Source organism: Suricata suricatta, chromosome 4 (assembly GCF_006229205.1).
Source record: "Suricata suricatta isolate VVHF042 chromosome 4, meerkat_22Aug2017_6uvM2_HiC, whole genome shotgun sequence".
Classification (NCBI taxonomy): Eukaryota; Metazoa; Chordata; class Mammalia; order Carnivora; family Herpestidae; genus Suricata; species Suricata suricatta.
The window spans coordinates 84883960-84908510 of record NC_043703.1 but is presented as its reverse complement, the minus strand read 5'-3'; the positions used below and the strand labels follow the sequence as shown (position 1 = coordinate 84908510).

Sequence of the window (24551 nt, the reverse complement as noted above, 5' to 3'; positions counted from 1 at the left end):
GTTTGACTTAACATTTTATCAGCTTCGCTCTGGCTTCTGTGTTGAGGGTAGGCTGTAGGCATGGAGTGTTGGAAGCAGAGAGACCAACTGGGTGCCTATTGCGAGAATCCATTGAGATGATGATGTCTTGGATCAGGGTGGATGCAAGAGATAGGAGTATCGAGGTGGTGAGGTATGGTTGGATTATGTTTGTGTTCTGATGGCGGGACTAATGGAAATTGCCAATAGAGCAGACATGGAATATTAGTTTGCTAGAGTCATTTAACAGAGTACCACAGATTGGGTGGTTTAAGCAGTAGAAATTTAATTTCTCACAGTTCTGGGGGCTAGTAGTCCAAATCAAAGTTATCAGTAGTTCGGTTCCTTCTGAGGTCCACAAGGGACGCATCTGTGACAGGCGCTTTTTTTGGCTTGTAGATGGCCTTCTTCCTGCCTCTTTACATGGTCTTCCCTCTGTATGTGTCTGTGTCCAAATTTCCTCTTACTTTGGAGACATCAGCTGTATTGGATTAGACCAGCCCTAATGACCTCATTTTAACTTAATTACTATTGTAAAGACCCTATCTCCAAATACAGTCACATTCCGAGGTACTGGGTGTGAGGACTTCAACCTGTGTGCTTTCAGGGGCACACAATTCAGTCTATAATGTGGCATGTGAGAGAAGGGGAAGAAATAAAGGTGACCGGGTGGAGTGGTCATTAACTGAAACGGTAAGGACTGTAGGAGATGCGTTCAGTCTGGGAGCATCAAGTTTGAGAACTAGATATCCCAAGTGGAGATACTGACTAGGCAACTGAATATTCATTTCTGGGACTTGGGGGCAAGGCTGGAGCAGGAGATACAGATGTGGGAGTTGCTGGCACAGAGATGCCATCAAAATCATGACACTGGGCAAGATGGCCAGAGAGCCAGTGGCGGGAGAGAGGACCAAGATGGAATGCTGGGCACTTCTACATCAAGAGGCCAAAAAGGAGAAAAATACCCCCAAAAAAAGAGGCTGAGAAAGAGGGGGAACTCAGAGGAGTGTGACATCCTGGAAAATGACGTATTAAGCAGGAGAGGTCAGGAAAGGTGAGGGCTAATAATCGGCTATTGGATTTATACGGTAGGGTCACTGATGCCCTCAGTACAAGGAGCTTCAATGGAGTACTGGGGACAAAAGCCTAATTTGTGAATGTGCAAGAGAAAATCTGAGGAAAGGAATTGGAGATAGGAAGTATTAACAACACTTTTGAGTAATATTGCTGAAAGGAGAAGCAGCAAAATAGCAAATGTTAAACACCTACATATGTTACTCTGTAAATCAGTAAATGTTAGATATCTGTATATCACGGCTATATACAATAGTGCCACTTGTGTACACATATATTTGCACACATATTCAGGTCTATACTTGCGAAAATATGTATAATGATCAGATGAGCTAAACATTCCTACTAAATTTTCCCCCAAGTATAGTAGAAATGATTTTATTGATAGAAGCAGACTTCTTCTTCTTCTTCTTCCTCTTCTTCTTCCTCTTCTTCTTCTTCTTCTTCTTCTTCTTCTTCTTCTTCTTCTTCTTCTTCTTCTTTTGATCAGTTTAGTATTAACTAATTGAAGCTCTGATTTTCCTTATTTCCAGGTTTAAGAAGTTTGATGACAAATACCTGCGGAAGCTTTTGATTCGCGAAAACCAACCCAAGTCAAGCATTGTGTCTTTATATAAAAAGCTTGAAATAAAACATGCCATTGAAATGGCAGAGACAGGAATGATCAGTACCGTTCCCTCCTTTGCGTCTCTGAAGTAAGTACCACTTTACAGATAAACGTTAGCATTCCTGTGTGTGTCTTTCTCAGTTTTTGAAACCAGTGATGATAACACATGTGACCCATGTCCAAAACCTTGCAGAAGAATGAGATCCTGGTTAAAATGTGAGGCCTAGAAATGTGTGCCTTAAGTCACATCATGTCACATCATGTTAGGTTATTTTAGAATGGACTAGTCAGAAAATACTTTGTCATGTTTAGTATGGTTATATCTTGATTATATTTTCTTGAGGTAATTCAGTGCTTTAAAAAATTTTTTTTAATGTTTTTTATTTATTTTTGAGAGAAAGAGACAGACAGTGCGAGCAGGGGAGGGTCAGAGGGAGAGGGAGACACAGAATGTGAAGCAGGCTCCAGGCTCTGAGCTATCAGTACAGAGCCTGATGCAGGGCTTGAACCTATGAACCGTGAAATTGTGACCTGAGCTGAAGCTGGAAGCTTAACCGACTGAGCCACCCTGGCGCCCCAATTCAGTGCTTTTTAAAAGTGCCTCTTTAGCAAGCATTTTGAAGTGGAATATCTTACAGTGTGTTATAAATATACATAGGGATACAGTTATTTCCTCATAGATTCGTCACGCATCATAGTTTAAGGCTTGCAAGGAACAGTAGTGATCATATGGAATGATGATTCTCACCCCAGGCTGCACATTAAAAATACCTTAGGAGTGTTTAAATAATACAGATGCCTGGCTCTCACCTACACCAATAAAACCAGGATCTGTGGTGTTAAGGCCCAGGTATAGGTATTTTATAAGTTGTTCAGATATTTCCAATATGCAGCCAGAATGGAGAGCCACTGACCTGATCTTTCTCCCTAATTTTAAAAATGAGGAAATGAAGACTCAGAATGGGAAAGTGACTTACCCAGAATTTTCTAGCAAGTCCACAGCAGAACAGTAAATTACTGCTCAGTTAACAAATGAGGTTATGTAAACATCTGTCCTTCCCTAACACAAAAATAACAGAAATTACAGGTTCTGCTGATTTCTTCTTTCACCAGTGAGCTTCAAGTACATTTAAAGAACATGTCACCTAATTAAAATGCTATCAATGGGAGAGTTGAAATGAGACAAGGAAGCTCCAAAACACACCCAATCATATTAACTAGTATTTTTATTAAGACTGTATGTACCCTATTAAAATTATGGGAGTTTACACAATCCAAAATAAAAAGAAATAGTGGCCAAGGATGGCTTGGAGGCAAAGGCATTATATTGCGCTAGCAACAGTGGTGGATTGAGCAGAGTGACTGATTTATAGTCCTCCACTGCAGTAACTCACTACATGACCTTAAGCCAGTCCATCCATTTCCCTGAGATTGAGTTTCTTCAAGTTGAAAATAGGGCTACCCTTGATCTCTGTTTCCCAACAGCTTTACAAATTAATGATCTTTCTTACTCACCATTCCATTTGCAGTTGTAGTAAAGGATAATTCAGTCAGCTTCACAAAGGAGAGCCATTCATTATCTTTGTGATCACTAAGAAATCTTAGTTTCACTCTCTGTGTATACTTCATTGGAAGCTGGCAGTAAGCAGAGGAAAGGCAAAGGTTTAAGGTTATTGAAGTAGGTAACAGAATTAATGGTAGGCTGCATGGCTGTGTAAATGAGTACCGTATTGACCATTCCACATCTCCTGAAACATTTTCTTTAGAGAAAATCAGAAGCAAAAAGGGGCATAATAAAGAATTGCATTTCTGACAGTAATGGACTCAGTGTTATAGACCATACCATCCTATGAAAAAAACTAGAAAAACACAAAATATAATTTAAAAACCTGATGAAAACCTGGAAAGCAAGAGTGCAAAGAAGAATTTCTTGGCCAAGAGTCAACAGCAAAGGGAAGTCCAAGAAGATGGAACTAGCATTTGGTGCCATATTTTCCCCTGGGTAACAGAGACGTTATCTGAGAGTCTAATAGGCTGAAACAGAATAAAATTGAAATTTTGTACTTACTAAGAAGGAGTTCTTGTACCCAACTATAGGCTATTACTTCAAAATTCTACTCCCTAACCCTAAAGGAAAAAAGTCTAGCCTAAAATTCTCTCAGTCCATGATCATTCTGAAATTCTTCTTTCCCAGCTTGCTTGAGAGAAATAAACTTAAATCTTCTCCAGAGGAAAATAAGATTTGAAAGAGTCTTAAACTACTTCCATGATTTTTCATATATAGTTTCTATCAACCAATGCAAAGCATATGAGTAGACAAGAATATGTTACTAAAGACACCGAGAAAAAGATAAGACAAAAACAGATAGCAGTAACAGACATAAAGGGGATTCAGATAATTCAGTTATCAGACAGAGACTTTAAAATAAAAATAATATGTTTAAGGAAAGAAAATGGCATCAACACTTTTGACACTATTGTGGAGATTACATAAATAGGAAAGATCTCAGTGGAATATTTGAGCTAAAACTGAAATAACTAAATTTAGCATCTCATTTGATAGTGTAAAGGCAGATTAGACACAGTTATAGAGAGGATCAACCGATTAGAAGGTAAGACAGAAGGAATAACCAGAATGAAGCAGAGAGCTGGGTGGAGGGTTGAGGGCGACAGCATGTAAAATGTTGAAAATAAAGTAAGAAATATATGGTATTATATGAAAGTTCCAGAAAGAAATGAGAGAGAAATTAGTAAGAACAGTATTTTAAGAGTTAATGACTGAGCATTTCCCCAAACAGATAAAAGACAAACCCCAAGCAGATTAGATAAGAAGAATACCAAAATGTAGGTACATGCTAGCAAAACTGCTAAAAGTCAAAAACACAAAGAGAAAATTGTAAACATGATCAGAGGCGAAAAGAGACTTATTTACTTAAAAAAAGACCCTGACAACTTATTTTTCAACAAAATTCTGAAAGCAAGCAACCGATAATCTAGAGTTTCATATCTTGCTAAAATAGTCTTCAAAAAAAGGGAGAATGAACACATTTTCAGACAAAACCCATCATACTAAATTGAATGATAAAAAATTTCAGACAGAAGAAAAAAATTCAGAAGGGTAAGATCTCTGTATAGAGAAGGAAGGAAGGAAGAAATTAAAAAATGGAAATGAATATTTGTACTATCTAAATGAATATCAATTGCATCAAGTAATAATGTCTGTGTGGTTTCGAATATAAGTAGAATTAAAATTAACAACAAATACAGTTTATAAATTGAGAGGGAGATAAATGATGTTATTGTGTTCTGATAACCTTATGTTGTCCAGAAAATAGTAAAAATTATTTTGGAGCTTAATAAGTCAGTGATTAATGATGTAATCCCAGGTCACCACTAAAAAAACCAAAAAACAAAAAACAAAAAAAACAGTAAAAGAACATCATGAGCCAACAGAATACATGAAAAAAAGAATAAAATAAAGTAAAATTTAAAAAGGCAGCAAAGTAGAAGAAACAATTATAGAAGAGGTAGAACAAATAGAATGCAATAGTAAGATTATAGTTTTGAACCCAAATATAATTACATTAAATACTAACATTCCAGTTAAAAGGATAGGTGATCAAAATGGACAAAAATATGCAGCTCACGAGGTGTTGCGTATAAGAGATAGTACTTCTATCTAAGGGGACAGAAGAGTTGCAAGTGAAAGGACGATAAAAAAATATCTTGTTAAAGCACCTAAATGAAAGTCTGTGTAATTATATTATTACCATCAAATGTAAACATTATGGGGAAAACATTGCTGGATATAAAGAGATTCATTTCATAATGATAAAGGTTCAATTCTAAAATAAGTACAAAAGTCTAAATTAGCATACAAGTAATAACATAACCTCAAAATCTATAAATGATAACATAACCACAAGTAGAAATACACAAATTCATAATCATAGTGGATAACTCTATTGCTCTTCTCCTAGAAAATGATAGAATAAGCAGAAAAACTTTCAATAGGGATATAGAAGATTTCAACAACATAATAAACAATCAAGTCTTAAACAGTTTCATATAGGGTATGTTCCCTTACCAGAAGGGAATCAGAACCAAAATAAAATAAAAAACAGCATAAAAAGTAGAACATCCCTTTAGTTGGAAGTTAAATAAAAATTGGATCAAATAAGAAGTTATGCTATAAATGAGAAAATATTTTGAAAAACAGGATGTATGAAAACTTGCATAAAGCATTTTTTAGAGGGAAATTTTTTTAATCTTTAATGAAAATGTTAGAAATGCAGTTAGGCTTAAAAAAAAAAAAGGAAATAAAGTCAGGCTGAAAACAAGCAAACCATGCTAGGAAATTAGAAAAGGGAATGACAAATTACCCATAAAAGAACAGAAAATTTGAATAGACTCTAAATACTAAGTAAATAAATCTGTAATTGAAATCGTTTCTACAAGGTAAACCCCAAAACTATATGGCTTTATTTGTAAATCCATAAAATATTTAAGGAGAAAATAAAACCAATCTTCCACAAACTTCTTCAGAAAGTAAGGAAAAGTGGAAAGCTTCCCAAATTGCCATACGGGACTGGCATAATGTTGATACTAAACCTGAGAAAGACACTTAAAAGAAAGACAAATTATGGATATAATATTTCTGTAAAAATTCTAAACATAATATTGGCAAACCAAATCTGGAGACCTATAAAAAAATACACATCATGATATTTTTGGTTTATTCTAGGAATATAAGTGTGGTTTAAGAGTAAAAAATCATCAGTTATTTACTATTTTTACTGAATAAAGGAGAAAAATCAAGGGTTATTATCTATCTGTAATACAAGCCCAGAAATTGTATGATGAAATTCAGTATCCTATATTTTTTTGAAAAAATATCTAAGTAGGCTAAAAATAGAAGAAATCCTTTCTCAAGCTAATAAAGCTAGTTCATGAGAAATCTATGGCAAATATGATTTTTAATTTTGAAATGTTGAAAGATTTACCTTGAGATCAAGAACAAGGATGCCTATTACTACTATTATTTCTATGAATATTGTATCAATGGTAGGCAAGACAAAAATTTTAAAGTTAAGGATTGGAAAATAAGTAAAACTGCCATTATTCCCAAACAGTAGATTGTTTTTAGAGAAAATCCAAAAGAACCTACAGATAAGTAATTAGACATTGTAAGTTAATTTATCTAGGTTTCCTAATACATGGTAAAAAAAAAATCAGTGATGGTTTATAAGTATCAACAAATAGAAGAGAACACTTTAAAAAATGCTTCACTTAGAATGGCATCATGAAACATTCATATACATCAAAGTCAAACATCAAGATGAAATTTAGAGAATATGTGTGAAAGCTCTCCAAAGAAAGTCCAAAACAGATAAAAGAGCATATTAATAAAAAGAAAAACTGAATATAAGATTATTGGCTCTTCTCAAATTGATCTATGGATTCAAAGCAATTCCATTCAGAATCCCCGTGTGTCATTGGACAATCTAGCCCTAAAATTTCTATGGAAATATAAAGGGCCCAAATTAACCAAGATGAAATTGTCTTCAAAATGGAAGAACACATTTGGAGGATTTGCAGTATTAGGTAGAAAGACTTAATATAAAACTCCTATGCTTGAGACAATGTGGTACTGGATAATGATAGAAGAATAAATAGACCAGTGGAAGAAAGTAAAAGTTTGGAATAGACCCACACATATATGAATACTTCTTAATGACAAAATTGATAGTACAAAGCAGTGAGGAGAGATGGCCTTAAAAAAAAAAAAATGATCCTGGGTCAGTTAGGTATCCATATGGAGATAAAACAAAATCGAACATTGTATCAATCCAAGAAGTATGGTAGATCCCCATGTGAGTGGTGAAACAATAAAACTTTTGAAGATTATATCTTCCTACTGTTGGGACAGGAAAAGATTTCATTAAAGGAATAAAAAAAACCCATAAAGTGGGAAAAGTACTTGCCTTACATAAAACTAACAAAGGTCTAAAAAAAAAGAAAAAGGCAGTTCTATAGAAGAATAAACAGTCAAGAGACTTGTTAGGGAAATTTACAAAATTGGATATTCAAATGGTCCATAATCATATGTATTCCTATATTCCAATAATTTCCTATATATTCATATATTTCCAATATATTCCTATATATTCCAATAATAATATATATTCCCATGTATACATATATAGGGAATATTCATAGAAGCACTGTTTGTCATATCCAAAAGTTGGAAGTAAGCCAAATACCCATCAATAGTAAAATGGATAGATTGTGATATATTCATGTAATGGGATATTATTGTACACTGAATAAAATGAACAAATGATAGCTACGTACAATAACACAGTTGAGTCTCCAACATAAAATGCTAAGCAAAAGAGGCTAAATTTAAAGGACTACCTATTGTAAATAATAAATAAAATTTAAAAAGAAAGTAAAAAACTATCTGTTGTATTTAAAAGACTCCATTTATATAGAGTTCAAATCCAGGCAAAACTATTCTATGAATTCCAAAGTTAGGATAGTGGTTGTTTTTGTCAAAGAGGGAAGGAAGTAGTGACTGTTGGGGGTGTGGAATATGAAGAGGTGTCTGAGGTTCTGGTTTTGTTGACCTGTTTTGTTTACTTGAGTAGTGGTTGCACAAGTACATTTGCTTTGTGATAGTTCACTGAGCTGCACATGTAAGGTTTGTGTACTTTTTGTATTACATTCCAGTAAATATACTTTAAGTATAAACAAGGGAGGTAGTTGTGCTCTTATCACTGGAGTTACACAAACGTGTGCTGATCAAACGTGTACAAGAAAATCAGACACCCAAAAGATTGCTACCTCTTGACTGCATTTGTCCTTCTCAAATCCTGTGAATTAACTTTGCTGATCAAAACTCCTGATTAGACACCTGGATGGCTGTCTAAACAACAATGATTCAGTCTGTGAAGATGCTTCTTAAAAACTCAGTTGAGCAACTGAGGTTGAGGCAAAAATGGATCATTTATTTTTAGAGAAGTCTGTCATGCTGAAGCCTTAAATTTCTGTGTCCGTTCCTTTGCTTTTCTCCAGTACCACTGGGTAATTAATATTATGGCTCATTTGCAGTAACAGCAAGTTTGCATTTAAAAAAAAAATGAGAACTATGCTCTTCAATTGGTGTGCCCTTAGCCCATCTTCTGTAAGACCTGGATTTATGTATATTAACCTTCTCAGCTTTATTGTCTTAATTGATCTTCTTAGCTATGTATTTAATTTTACTATATATTTTTGTAGGCCCTCTCAAAGCCTTTTTGAAGGAGTTAGAATAAAACTGTATAAATACAGTTGGTTCTCATTGTTGGCGGTAGTTACGTTCTGTTAAATTGCCATCAACACTAATTTGCCCACTTGCTCCTAAGGGAAATATGGGATGCGGTTCTCATGAGCTTCTGGTCACAACATTTTCATCAACTGATGATATATGCCCTTGTTTTATGTATGTTTCTATTTAAAGACACCTCACCTCATATATATTACTCTTTCATTAACGTTACTCTCCTGGCCAGCAGCATCGAACTCCAGCTTGAGCAAAGCGTGTGTAACATGGCTTTTCTCTGGAAGGGACAGCACAGCTTTCTTTTGTTTAGGAACATTAGACAGCACTTCAAACCGATGCTTGGGGGTCATTTTAAACAGTGAAGTCACCAACACACAAAAATGTGGAAAATGTGTCATTCAATGGACGGTGAAAAGGACATTTGTTTATAGTACAAGACCTGAAACAAGAGGCAGAGCATTGCCATGTTCAGCCTTGTCCAGGAACCTGTGTGTTGGGGGGACTCATATTTTCCGCCACTTTGCACATGTCTGTGAAAAAGTGCCAGGAGCCCTGATATTCTGTTTACAAGTAAATTTTAGCAAGTTGGTCACTTTACAAATATGAAATCCTTGAATAATTCTGATTGATTGTATATGCATATATATTATAAAAGGTGTCTTTACAAATATTCTAATGAAGTGTTTAAAAGACTAAGCCTTAATAGTAAAATGTAGCTAATTAAGTTTCTGTTGGGAAAAACTCAATTGTAAAATACCTTATTTATGGAGTATTAGAAATACTAAACCGAGACCATTATAATCTACTATAGTCTTTCTTCCTTAATAATAATTGTGTGGAAAAAAAATAATTGTATGAACAGACTCTGAAAACTTGTGCATGATTAAACTTGCTTTGAATAATTTTGACACTGAACAGTTGTAGAATTTTGAGTTATCTTAAAAGAGTGAATAATCCCTAAGTGATATTCTTTAAGCTATGATTCTACTTAAATGATATTCTATCTCCAAAAAAATCAATGATCCCAATATTTGTTGAATAGAAAAATATATTCTTTTTCTAACCTTTCACAGTGATTGTCGTGAAGAAAAATTAAGGAAGCTCACACCTGGTGAAATGGATGAAATCCGAGAAATATTATCCAGAAATCTCTATCAAATCCGACAGCGAGTAAGAATAATTTATTTAGCCAAATGTTTCCTTGCCTGTGGCCGAAAACATGCCTTCTGATTCCATGCTGCCCACTTGTAGTGGATATTGCCCCGCCACTATGCCAGCCTTTGGCAGGTCTCACACTAGGCACCTTCTCTTCTCAGAGTCCTGTCTTGTTAGGGTCCCACTCTTTGCCGGCCACCACTGGGAAAGTCTTGGAGTCCCTGAGAGTTCTGCTACTATGGACTTGGAGATAAAGGAATATGTTTTAACCAATTGTGAAGAAAGTAATTGATGGCTCTCTCTCTTATCTTTTTTTTTTTTTTTTTTTTGAGAGAGCTTGAGAGCGCAGTTGGGAGGTGGGGTGGGCAGAGGGAGAAGGAGAGAGACACTCTTAAGCAGGCTCCATGCTCAGCACGGAACCCAACACAGGGCTTCATCTCACTACCATGAGATTATGACTTGAGCCCAAATCAAGAGTCAGATGCTTAGCCAACTGAGCCACCCCCCAGGCATTCATTCTTTTAATAAAATAGATTTATAGCTTGTAGAAAACTTACAGCTTTAAGAAAACTCACCAAAATGTATTTAAATCTTTCTTATTACTCATTAAAGTACGATTGTTTCTTCCTTTCCTGTATCTCCTAAGTCACTTCTTCCCCTGCCGTCCCATTGTTAACACCTCATTCTAACAGTTGGCTAATAATATACCTAACATTTCAAGAGCGCATACAGTTTGCTGTGCCCCATTTCAGCATGCGTTAACTCAGTCCTCCAAGTGGTGTTACTATTGTTTCCATTTTGTAGATGAATAAATTAAGCTACAATGAGGCGAGGCAGCACACCCATCACATTGCTTGTCAGGAGCCTTCCTCACTCATGTTGGGGTCATTTCTGTACTTTTTTAGCTGGTCTCCCCAAAGGCAGCCCCATTCCATCCTGCATTCCTGCAGGATGCAGGATGCATCTTTTAAGCAGCATTCCCCTATTTAAAATGAAACAAAACAACAGTTGCGGCTTACAGGCTTAACTATTCTCTCACAATTTGGGATCTCTAATTCCAAGTTCTATAGGGTCCGACCTTCCGTCTCCCTTCCCACCCCAAGCCCCCAGGTCCTGCCTTCCTTTCTTGGACTCTGTTCCTCTCTTCTCTGTCTTAACTTGGAATGGCCCCCTGGTTCCTGTCAGCTGATCCACATCCTCCAATGGCTAAGGATTCCTCAACAACGTCCATATTCCCAGCCCTGTCCCTAAATGGGTAGCACTATGAGCTTATACTGCACCACATAGTTTTAGCACTTAATTTCATGATTTTGTACTATTTTGTTAGCCTTTGATGTCCAGCTAGACAGTAAATTTCTCAAGGCAGGAATTGAGCCTTCCTCTCTATCAGTTTTGCATATTTCTTCAAGACTTAATATTTAATAGTTCGGGACACAGGGATACTCCCAAGAGGTATATATTAATTCTACCAGAAAATGAATTCCATCACTAATTACAATTTATTTTAGGAAACTGAGAAAACTAACAATGTGTGCCGTATGTAGCCCTGGTTGAGAAATTTTACTGCTTCACATACTAGCCCATGAGTATCGCTGGTGAAGACCCAGCTTTCAATTTGACAACCCAATTGTAAAGTGTTCTTAGTTCATCACAAGGACATGGCACCACCAAGTGGCTCAAAGTGGTTTGTTTGTATACCAGGAATTCCTACTCAGTAGAGAATTTGTAAAGATGAAGTGTGTTTTTCTTCAGCTACCAATGATGGCTAAAAACATAGCAAGAACTTCAAGGTAGACAGGGGTACTTGATGAGTTCTGTCATTTTTCTGATTTATGAAGATCCCGCTTTTGAATAAAAAATAACTTATTCACCAACTTTTATTAGAAAACAAATGCTTTCAAATTTGAATGAATGTTAACTTTTTTACAAATGTTAATAACTTTGTATTATTTATTATTCTGCCCTGCACCTAATAGTTAAGTGCCTCACTGAGGTGCAAAGCCAAAGAAACACAGCAAAGTTTTGGAATTTCTGGGGCAGCAATCAGATTTTTTGTTTGTTTTGTAAAAAATCTCTTTTTTTCACTTCAGACTCTGTCCTACAACAGACACAATCTGACGGCTGACACAAGTGAGCGACAAGCCAAGGAAATTCTGATTCGACGGAGGCACAGTTTGCGAGAAAGCATCAGGAAAGACAGCAGTTTGAACCAGGGGCGCAGGGTAACTGGCATTTGTTACCGTTTGTCTGGGAGGAGGGAGGCTTCCAAGGGCAGAGCCAGCAGCCAGCCTGGAGGCTTTGCTGGCAGCATGGCTGCTGAGGGTTCAGTCACAGGAATTCTGAGGTAGAGTTAATGTAAAGTCTTTCTAGATATTTCTGGAACACCTGTCATGTTCCAGGCACTTTTCTAGTACTTGGAATACGTTGGGAACGAAACCAACCAAGCAAGATACCTTCGCTTGTAGAATTCATATTCCAGCAATGGAATACATGATCTGTTTGTTACGTTAGAAGGTGGTGTGTGCTGTGGAAAACACAGTGCTAAGGAAGGAGATTGGGAGTACAGAAAGGGTCAGTCAAGTGACAAGTTTAAACAGCACGGCTGGACCAAGCTTCATTTAGAAAGTCCTATCTGGTCTCTCCAGGGAGAGGTTGCAGCTCAAAGATGGGCAGTTGTCGCGTGCTGGACCCGCAGGGTCACAGGGACACTGTGGGCTGGGAGGGGGGTTGGCGTGTCACTTGGTCGAGGGCATTGTCAGTGGACAAGGAAACCCATTTTCAAGTGACATCATGATTGACTAACACAGCCGACACTGCATCTTATTGACACACCAGGTTGCATTGATTTTAGGATTATACTTCATTTTTTAATAACATTCTGTAGTGGATCGTCAGAGACCAGAATGGTAATGGGTGAACAAGATAATTGTCTTTTTTTAATGTGTAAACTGTGGCAGCATCGATTAGAGTTAAAGAAAGAGATATGAATTGTCAGCAAATTAGCTATAGTAATACTTTTTGTTCTATCATTTTCAAAACTTACTAAAGTAACTAAAACTTAAATATGCTACATTTTTCATATATTTTCTCCCAATACATATAGGTTGTACATATTTTTTAAGTTTATTTATTTTGAGAGAGAAAGAGAGAAAGAAAGAAAGAATGAGAATCCCAAGCAGCCTCCCAGTGAAGTCCTGACCCAGGGCTGGGTCCCACGACCCTGGGATCACGACCTGAGCTGAAATCAAGAGTCAGACACTTAAATGACTGAGCCACCCAGTGCCCTGTTTATACAACTTTTTTAGTAATATTCTTATACATAGGTGTTTTCTTTAGCTTTTCTTTAAAAAGAGTCAATAGTATATCTTATTGTTAATAGTCCAATTTATTTTCATTTTCCTTAATCCTGATTCCTATTACATTTTAGAAGAGATTTGGTTATCTTAAGTAAAATAATTATTGCTGGGAGCTTTATTCCCTATGCCTACAGCCCCTCATAAAGTAATTTTGGAATAGAGAAGTACAATTTTAATTTTTAACACTAAGGTTTGACGTAAGATTTTAAACTTCTAATATACAATAAATGACATCTTCATAATCTAAACATTTTCTGTTTCTCACAGGCTTCCACTTCAGCCTCTCGATATTTATCCTTACCAAAAAATACAAAGCTTCCAGAAAAGCTACAGAAGAAAAAGAATATTTCTAACACAGGTAATGAACTCAGTTGGAACAGAGTCATTTTACTAATGTTCACAAAACAGAAATTTTCCCATTTCTTCATCAAGGACGATCAATTCAATGGTTTACAAATCTCAACTAACAATACAGTGACTTATTCTTAGTGTTGTCAGCTATGTGGATGGAGTTCTGTATATATTATAAATAATTCCACCAGTTATTTTCCATAATGATTCTAGTTTATACAGCACAAACAACTATTGTCACCTATGAACAGGTAAATAGAAAGTTGTAAATGTGCAAAGGAGTATCTAAATTTTTACAATTTGGATATATTTTCCTAAAGTCAGCTATAAATTTTACTTCTGCTTGTACTCATGAAAACTTGACATAAAGTCTACTATCTCTTTTTTTAATGATAATCTTTAGGTTGACTTGAAGCCATTTTCTGGGAACCCCAGAAGAAATAGGGTACCATGTTATTAAAATGTAGGATGTAACACTACCACCCCCTTTATTTTTGCTTATCTATTTAATTAACCAAGAAGAGAAAAGTCTAATGATGGCTGGTCATCATGGTCAGTAAGAAGAGAAATGAGGAGAGAGGCCAGGCATCCCTGAATATCAGAGCAGTGTGTCCAGACACTTTTAGGGCCGAAGAATCTCAGTCCCTGGGTGAGCTTCCCATCAACTGTTCTACCCACAGCCCTCTAGGGCCTGAATTTTGACAACCAGCTCATTCTGATCATGTGTCTTCCCATTGTTTGTAAATGGCACATTGGTGTTTTGGCCCTTTCACGAAACTGTAAAGGAGATAAAGGTTGTCTCTGAGATTCCAGATCAAGACAACAAATTTCATGATAGCAGCTAATTGTTGATCTGCTTTCTGTGTGCCTGACACTTAGCTGAGCCTTCCTGGAGCTGCCGCTGCCAGATAGTCGCACTGTGATACCCAGTTGCACCGATGAATAATATCTCTTGAAGCTCAGTTACTTCTCCTGTCAAATGGGTGCTTGTGAAGATTAAATAGGTTAATGCATTTCAGAGTGCTTGGGCACAGTTGCCTGGCACACAGTAAGCTCTTCAGCATTGGTGTGGACATTCAACAGTAATGCCCACAGAGAGGATGTATTGTTGTACCCAAGTTTGTAAAATCACCCCAGAACAAGCACCAGAGACTGCTAGGGAGACCGAGTCATGCCTGCAAAAGCAAAGGGCTTTATTTCGGGCTTAAGGTTGGGCTCACAGACTCCACCGACCAGCTGGCCACGTGGAGAGAGAGCCCCAAACAAAGACAGGGCAGGGCCTTTTATGCATTTGGGAAGGGAGTTACAGGAAATGATGACAGGAGTACAGTGATCCAGTCCCTAACCCCCTCATCAATACTGGCAGTTGTGGGAGCCAATCACAATATTTGGCATATTGACCAATCAGAGTGGGCCCAGGACCCCCACATGGGGCGTGACTAGGCCCACCCTTAGGAAGGTCAAAGGTACCAGCCGGCCTCTCCCGATTGGACACCACAGGAGTTGTCCCTCCTTAAGGCGAGCCCTTTCAGGAGAAGCCGGCGCCTTTCCCTTTAAGTATAGGAGAAGGCTGGATCAGACCTGTGGCAGGCAGGGCAGGGGACAGCCCCCCCACCCCCCATCCCCCTCAGGCTACCCACATGCTGCAGCCAGCTCAGCTGGGAAGGCCCGGTGGGGAAGGCCAGATGGACCTGCATCCTTACAGTATCATGCCCAGGTTTAGGGGCTAGAGGCAGCGAGCCCTCGACCCTTCTCTGCCCAAACCCCAGGGCCTGAGGGCACCGCAGGTGCTGGACCCACTGGTGCATTGCTGAGTCACTTCTAGCTCCTTCTCTCTAAAATGCTTGCCCATCTTGTCCTTCTTTTGCTCTCTGACAGGTGGCAATAGCAGTGACTCAGACACAGATGTTGGGACCACTGTCCTCAATTTGCAGCCCCGAGCAAGGCGCTTCCTGCCAGAACAGTTCTCAAAGAAAGCCCCACAGCCCTATAAAATGGAATGGAAGAACGAGGTAGACGTTGATTCTGGACAGGGTCAGCCTTGTAACCCCCCGGCTCCCCACAGCAAAGAGGGGGGCACCCAGACCCCAGGCATGCTGCGGCAGCCCCTTCTCTCCAAAAGCCACTTTGGTCCAGTGCGGGAAGACAGTATGACTGAAGGTGTCCGCCCCAAGCCACCACCCAGGCTGGTCCGAAGGGCATCAGAACCCGGCAACCGGAAAGCCCGATTTGGAAGTGAGAAGCCTTAACGGAAATGGCCAAAGCAGACCTGGAGTAACTGACCCAGCACAGCTAGGGTGTGTTACTCTGAAACCTGACATAACAGTGGAATCCATTTAATACCCTCTATGCATCTAGCAACTTCTTCGGGTAGCAGAGTCATGCCATTGACTTACAGGATGAATGCTCATCCCAAGAAGAGGAAAATCAAAGAAGAAAGTCCCATAAAATGCCTTTTGTGACTTCTTGCTAGCAGTTGTATTCTTTGCAAGCCTCAAGAAAAAAAAAAGTGTGCCTTTATTGAACTTGAATGACAGAACTTGAAATTTTTAACATACCCTTGTTGGTGAAAATTTTAATATATACATGTATGCCTCAGATTTTATTTATGAAAACATATGTATGTCTGTAATCAGTTTTTAAATGAAGGGCACTAAAAATACTCAGCATCTTTCCGGGGTGTCAGAGGCAGTACTCAGAGGATGGTGGGCTATCTGTTCAGGGTCAAGGTGTTTCCCCAACCTGAGCTGATGGCCGGTTGGAAAAGGAAGAGCACAGCATGGAGCAGGGGCACCTGGTGAACTCAGACCAGGGAGACAACCAGAACCTCTAGGCCGATGAGGGCGCCTGGCTCCCAGAGCGCCGATTCCCGTGAAACCGTGAGTCAGCCGGATTCAGTGTGTTCCTCATTCCGTATGTTCAGGGGTGCCGTATAGGTTCCATCTCTCGTTAGTGTTTGGTGCAAACAGAAAGGCTGTGTGGGTGACACAATGTATGACAGACCTGGTGGCAGCTTTTGATGAAGCTCCAGCATGCAGGCCTCATGTTGCCTGTGGGGAGACAAAGCAGCACCTGCTTACAACTTGGTGGCAGGTTTTATATTGTGCAATACTGGGAAGAGGATACAGGAGATTCCCTTTCATGCCTGTCCAGGACCACCTGCTTTAGAGTTTTCTGTAGAACATTCTAGAACCTTGAATACAGGTCCGAGCCTCCAAGCAGTTTATTTAAACAGAAGTCCAATGTTTAGCAAATTGGTGAGAATTCAGGTCTTGAAATTTATTCAGGAAGCACTTTGGGGAATGTAGTTCTATTTTATTTTTTTTTTGCACTCGTTTGTGATGTTACCTCTCGCCCCTCAATAAAGTAGTGACTCAAATTCTTCGTATAAAAATGGATTCTCCTCATCTGAGTACTTTTTCAGAGTACAGCGGGAAGACAAGAAGTGGAATATAATCATTAAAGATTAATATTTTAATTTCTGTCTCTAAAACTGTAGATTTTTATTGCCCCATCTTTTTTTATTTTTATTTTTTATTTTTTGCCTGAAAAACTCCTTTTGAAAACTTTACTGGAACAAGACTCCAAATGTCTAGGTTTAGATACAAACGAGGCCACGCCTTCTGTCCCCTGGGTGCGTGTTGGAGATACAGCAGAGGACACCAGTGACCACAGTATTGTTGGTGAGAAAACATGAATAAAGACTCAGTACTCAGAAATCCTCAACAGCGCTTCTCCTATCCCCTTCCTTCTTCTCCACCAACGTGGAGAAATAAATCTTCTACCCTTTCTTGCATGCTCTACAGTCTTGGAATACTGCTAGATTGCTGGGTGTGAGGCGGAAGGAGAGAGAAGCACATGAGGTACAAGTACATCAAGAGCACAAGTCTCCTTCCCACACTCTTCCACGTTGACCATAGAAAGTGCCATAGCCACAATTTGGAAACTGTAGGCTGAGGACTCTGTGCCAAATATCTTAATTTTAAGTGAAAATATTTATATAAAAAATATATTTCATCTGCAGAAAAGAAATTAAAACTTTTAACTTAGAATTTTATTATAGGAATATGATTCATCAAGAGATGGGATGTATATTTTTGAAAATGTCAAGAATAAATTTTTAGAAGTTAATGAGGTCTGAGAAAAAAAAGGCTAAAATGGAAAATGACTTAAAAATAAACTTCCTGATTCTTCCTGGTGTCCTAGAATAATAAATATTATACGGCGTCTAATTTTCTAGAACTGAAGGAGAAAACATGAAAAATTTTGTTACGTTTCTTCCTGTTAAGCAGGTAGACCAAGTTCAGCTAGCACTGATGATAAGTCAATAAAGAATTTGGTTGACATTATATAAGTTTCCAAAAAAAAAAAAAAAAATGGACCACTTATGTCATCTTAGCATCAATTTTTTTATTTTTTGAATGACAAAAGAAATGACAACAAATTTGACTTCATTCCGCTTTTTTTCTATACTTTCTTATTCTTAAAATTAAGTTCTAGACACTATAGGAGAGAATGGGAAACCTTTTAAATATCTAAGCAGCGTAAATTTTCTGTGGTACAGACACATCCCAGGCCCTTTGTAAAGAACTCCCCTAATTCAAGCAATACTTGATCCAACCAAAGTTCCAGTATAACTATAGAATTTTAATGGGTATTTGGTTATTTAACAAATTTGACTTGAACTACCTGTAAGTGCAAGGTCAAGGCTAACTTCTCTATGTTTAATGCAGAGGGCTGACTGTTGGGAACAGTTGGCCAGATAGCAAACAATTAGAAATTGGCTCCCAAGTTCGATACTTTTAAAAAACATGTGTTTTATGTATGAGCCCCCAGAATATCTGGGATGAAATTCCCTTTGGCTTTTGCTGAGCTTTGTAGTGGGGGAAGAGGGTGTTTATTTATATAAAGAGCATAGAGAAGTAGTTATTTATTACGTCTCACCGTATTTTCCATTTGTCATCCTGCCAAATCATGTCTATGTTAAAACTGGCATTTTATAAACAAGTGTGAGAACTGTGATATTTTGTTAGCTCAGAGTTCACACTGGACTTTTCTCTGAAGAGTTATTAAAGAGATATCCCTGTCCAATTGAAGCAGCTGTTGGCATGATCTGCCAAAGCTGAACACAGTATGTTGATTCCCTTTGTTAAGATGAACAAGATTTCGGCTCATGACTCAACCGTCTGATGATCTGAGATTCTGTGTGTGTGAATCTTTTTTGTTTTGGTTTTGTTTTTCTTTTAGAGCAAAACAAGTAGCTTGCTGGTACTTTATCTCTGACATTTTAACCAGGTCCTTTCCTCAGTCCATTTGTAAGGCACTTGAGAGCCCCTTTTGGGTAACTGTTGCCTACCAGTGACCACCGCTCTTTATTCAAGAAAATGACACCTCCCTTGAGAGTTTTTTTCTGAGGTCATTCACTCCACATGCAGTGACACCCTCAAACGTGGTCAGCCACTGGCAGACGTGCAGACGAAGCACCACGTGGTTAGTTTTGAATGTCTTTAATGTTGCAGTGGTACTTGGCTTTTGGATCCCTTTTGTTTTCTAATTTTCTACATTTTTTCTCAAAGAAAATTCTATTTTACTACCTCTAAAGAGTCGATAAAATGTGGTTACTTCTCTTGACTGATCAGAGAAATCTGTGTTTCTGTGTGTAGCGTTAATATATCCGCTGAAAACGGAGTATCACATTTGCTGTCTGCAGAGCATACTGATTATTTTGAATGACTCAGCACCTCCTTCAGGGCTTTTATGTCACACAGGTTTCCTGGGGATCTGTTAACTTGGGATTATGCGGTGGAGCTGCCCCTCCAAGAGATGCCCGGTGCACACAATGACCCAGTAGACACAGGCGCGGTGACTTTTCTAGTTTTCACTACTGTAACCAAATACCTTGAATTAAATGTTCAAATGTTTTTCTCTCTCTTTTTTTTTTTTTAAATTTCATTGGGTCCTGTTATGTCCTCAGTGCAATGGGACAACATTTCTAATTTAACTGAGGCTCTCTGCATCTAGTCATGGTAACTACTTGCCAGACAGAATTTTTACGTACGTACACCCACAAAGAATTTTTCCTGGTTTCTGTGAAGTGTACAAAAGTCTAAGTGTTAAATCACTATGGAGTGGAAACATTTAGTGGAATAAACATACATGGAAATATTTAATTACTGTGGAGAAAACAATGTATCACAGGAATCCAGGACAGCTCCCCAAATTCCAGGCTTTACATTTACATATCAAAACAAGTCATTAGTGCTAAATGATAGCTGGAATTAGTGAAAGGTAAGAATTTAAGAGTATTAAAAATTTTAGTTGTTTTCATTTCAAATATACATATCGTAAGCAGGGATAACACTGTTACTGTTAAAAAGAACCTGATTAAAGGAATTAAGATTTTGAAGATTTTAACTGATCCATTAATTTCCCTTTTTTTTTTTTTGAAAGCGCAGGAGGGCCTACACCAGTGGGGGAGGGGCAGAAGGAGAGAGACTCTTAGCAGGCTCCATGCTCAGCCTGATGTGGGCTTTGATCTCAATCCTGTGAGATCATGACTTGAGCCGAAATCAAGAGTCTGATTCTTAACTGACTGAGTCACCCAGGCGCCCCTTAATTTTCTATAGGTCAACAACCCTTTTGCAAAGGGCTCTAGGATAACGCATGCTCTGGAATATTAAATGCCGCCTTCCCAAGACGACACAAGCAAAACAAATCACGTTAATGCCATCCACTGTCTTAGTGAATGATTTTTAGAGATGATTTATGCAGGGCTATGTACCAACATATCAAACTTTTAGGTTTTCACTAACCTAGTTTTCATACCTGATTGAAACCGTTTACCATATTTGCTAACACAAGTACCTCTTAATGCTGGGCGTCTTGTTCAAATTCTTACCTTTAGCTGGAGAATCACTTTGAACGGCTTTACAGCTTGGCATACTCTGTTGTGTTACTCATTCCAAAAAGATGGCACAGTGAAGGTGCTTTGAAGGTGACCAGGAGAAAATGGTCACCCTTAATCGGTGTCATTACAGCAATGCCTTCCAATGTCAGAAGTTGGCTTCATGATGCCCAGGCCTGGCTTCAGTCCACAACAAGGCAAGCCAGAGCATGCGCCCACTCACATGCACTCAGACCCAGAAGGGCCAGGCCCCACAGGCACCCACAAATGCAGTTATCACATCAGGTTCATTCTGGATAGTTCATGTGGTCTCAATTTCATTGGGTAAACTCAGGAGAGATTTAGGTGGGTAAGCTATCATGTGAAAAAATTAATTCTTAGTCTGGATAAGAACTGGAGTCCCAGTGATTCAAAATGTAAGAGATTCTTTAATAAGCCTGAAGAACGGACATCTCCTATTCCATATTGTAAACTGCAACTATTAATAGGTATTTTAAATACTTTTGTCCCCTGCCACAGTATGTCCTTTGGAAAAAAGATGTTTACTTATCAGGATGTAGTATAGTTTAAATCAAGGCTGATTAAAATGTTTCATTTTAACATGCTCCTTATAGTCCACTTTTATGCTACAGTTTATGCATATAATTATTGGTAACAATTAACACCTCCTTCCTTAATGTTTATAATTATCGCTTCCCCTTGAGGAACAGCGCAAGCTGTTTGAGAGTATCCAATTCCAAATTAAATCATTATTTCTTACAATGTACTGAATCAGGAAAGCAGTAAAAACTGTCTGTGTTGTTTTCACGCGCAGCTGTACATAAAGTGGTGGCTTTAAACAATCCATGTAGACAAAAGTGAGGAATTTAAAATATATTTTAAATTAAGTTACCATGTATTTGCCTGATTAATTAAAAACAAACCCTACCAATGAGATATCATCTTAAAACGATTTGCTTGCCAACAGTGTGCAATAAATTTCAGATTATGTGTATATTTGGTCTTAGTATATGGTTTGAAATGCCAAAACATGTTCTTACTATCAGGACATGTTTCAACATAACTGGAGTTAACGTTTTCTGGTGCTTCTGGATGGACACTGATGCAAAATATACATCAGGACACCGCGATGGCTCCTAAAAATGACAATTAGAATAAATGACAATGCTTCATTATAATTTTAAAGGGTCTGTATGACTAAAGAAAAGTATTACCACCTAACTGGCAAGTTCTTCAGGAGAAGTAAGATTTTAGGACAGAAAATGACTTTTTCAATTCATCACCCTGTTCTGAGTGGAGTCACACCACACATCCTCCTGGCTCGCTGTGTGGTAACCTTATTTCGAAGACTTCTTACAAGCTGACATTTCCAGGAGGAATCGGGCATGGAGAATCACCGTTCTGGTTATCTGATGCATTCCAAAAAAAAGCTCTTCTCTAGTAGCAGGCGCCCAAGTGCCTGAAATTTCCCCTAAGCGGGTTGACACTCCCCCTGCCCCACAGATGTCTAAAGACCTTATAGAAGTGTCCTCGGGAAAAGACACCTTCTTAATGTTCTGAACATACAGAGAACAAACTTCTATAAATGCCCACGCGTGTTCTCTGCCAGCTAACATAGGAAGGGGCAGAATTGCTCAACACTCATCACCAGACTTTCTAACCTTGCCTGACCTCCGCCTGGACCAGACACGTGGGTGTTGCCCACAGCCCCTTCCAGAATCTCCCTGGAGGTCACAAGCCACTAGCCTCTAGGCCTTTCAGAAAATTTTGTGCCCTACCTGCTTTCTCAGTGCACACGACCACTTCTCCCTCACATTCCTCTTGGATTTCTGCCCCAGCAGGATCTCGAACAAAAAGTCTGTGGAGCATTCTCCAAGAATTCTTCAGTGGCTCTGCCTCATCTGCGAGAATAAAGCTCACTCCTGAGCATGGTACGTGAGGCCCTTCATGATCTAACCCAGACACTCTCGACCCCAGGGCACTTTGCAGTCTGGTCCTCAAGGTCTAAGGCAAGCTCTGGGCATCAGGGGACCCTAATACACAGCCAGAACCACTGATTCTAGCCCCTTCTGTGTGCTGCAGGCCTAACTCTGAACAACACGGCCTGGGTTTTGTAGCCTCGCTCAGGTCACTGCCCTGGCTAGGCGTGCCCTGCTCCCTTTGTGAATTTTGCTCCTCTCTCTGAACTTGAGGGTGAGGTATACATTTCTTCGGCGGAGAAGGCCAACTCTTCAGAACCCACAGCCCTGAGGCCGAGTCACAGAACTTATAAGCTGCAGCCGGCATAATGTTGAAAGGGAAATATTTCCTTTATAAACTTCCCAGGCAAGTAATGCCCCTAAAATAAGATTCCACATAAGACTAAGTTGAACCATGTGAAACTGTGGGTATTTTTGACTTAGAAAAATACCAATTTCATTTAGCTCAACCCAAATACTTCAGAAATTTTACAGAAGTCACTCAAGAGTTTAAAAAGCAAAACATAAACTTTAATTGAGCAGATTTAATTTCCCTGAGATCATATTCCACAAGTTATACAAATAATGTCCATTAGACCAGTGGTTTTAAAATTTTTACTGCATCTACAAAGCAGCTGGGTATCTTGTGAGAGTGGCTCCCAGCAGCTCTGTGGTGGGGCACGAGCTAACACGTCTAACAAGCTCCCGGGGATGTGGACGCTCCTTTCCTGGAACACAATTTTGAAGCACAGCACATTAGGCCAGGTAAGAGGAACCGCGGGTGTGTATCAGGGATACTGTGGGTTTGGTCCCACAAGTATATACACCGCAATACAGTGAATATTGCAACAGAGTGAGTAAAGTGGGTTTTTTGGTTTCCTATGTATAAAAATTATGTGTATAGTATACTGTAGTCTATTAAATTTACAGTAGTATTATGTCTAAAAAAACAATGTACATACCTTAAGAATACTTTATTGCTACAAAAATGCCAACCACCATCTGAGCTTCCTGTGAGCGGTAATCTTTTTGCTGGTTGGAGGAAATTTTCCCAACGGGTGCTGGACGCTGGGGTGGCCGTGGCAATTTCTTAAGACAGCGATGAAGTCTGCCACACTGATTCTTCCTTCCCTGAACACTTACAGGCCTCTGCGAGATGGACAGCTGGGCCACTTTCAATACTGTTGTGTCTCAAGAAAGAGGGAGGCCCACGGAGAGGGCGAGAGGCAGGTGACCAGCCGGTTGTTGAAGCGGTTGGAACATGCAGCATGTATCGATTAAATTCCCCATCTTAGAAGGGTACAGTTCATGGCGCCCCACAACAATTATGAGAGAAACCTCAAAGATCACTGATCACACATCCCCAGACCAAATACAGTGAAAAAATTTGAGATATTGTGAGAATGACCAAAATGTGACACAGAGACACAAAGTGAGCAAATGCCATTGGAAAAAAATGCAAACAGACTTGCCTGACGCAGGGTTATCACAAGCCTTCAATTTGTTTAAAAAAACAAATACTGCAGTATCTGTGAGGCACAATAAAATGAAGTGCAATAAAACAAGATATGCCTATATAATATTTATCTTTTAAAAAACCCTGTAAGGGGCGCCTGGGTGGCTCAGTCGGTTAAGCCTCCGACTTCGGCTCAGGTCAGATCTCACGTTCGTGGGTTCGAGCCCCGCGTCAGGCTCTGTGCTGACAACTAGCTCAGAGCCTGGAGCCTGCTTCCGGTTCTGTGTCTCCTTCTCTCTCTGCCCCTCCCCCTCTCATGCTCTGTCTCTCTCTGTATCAAAAATAAAT

At 38.8% G+C, this 24551-nt stretch overlaps 1 protein-coding gene across 1 annotated transcript in view; it reads left to right on the top strand.

The window, feature by feature from the left end:
* SLC9A2 (solute carrier family 9 member A2) overlaps positions 1–17363 on the top strand; it is a 97456-nt gene extending 80093 nt beyond the window's left edge. Inside the window, exons 8-12 of the mRNA XM_029938494.1 lie at positions 1626–1787; positions 10097–10193; positions 12269–12400; positions 13802–13892; positions 15764–17363. Coding sequence (XP_029794354.1) covers positions 1626–1787; positions 10097–10193; positions 12269–12400; positions 13802–13892; positions 15764–16134 — 853 coding nt within the window. The 3' untranslated portion in view covers positions 16135–17363. The remainder of the gene's footprint in view (positions 1–1625; positions 1788–10096; positions 10194–12268; positions 12401–13801; positions 13893–15763) is intronic.
* Positions 17364–24551: the final 7188 nt, after the last annotated feature.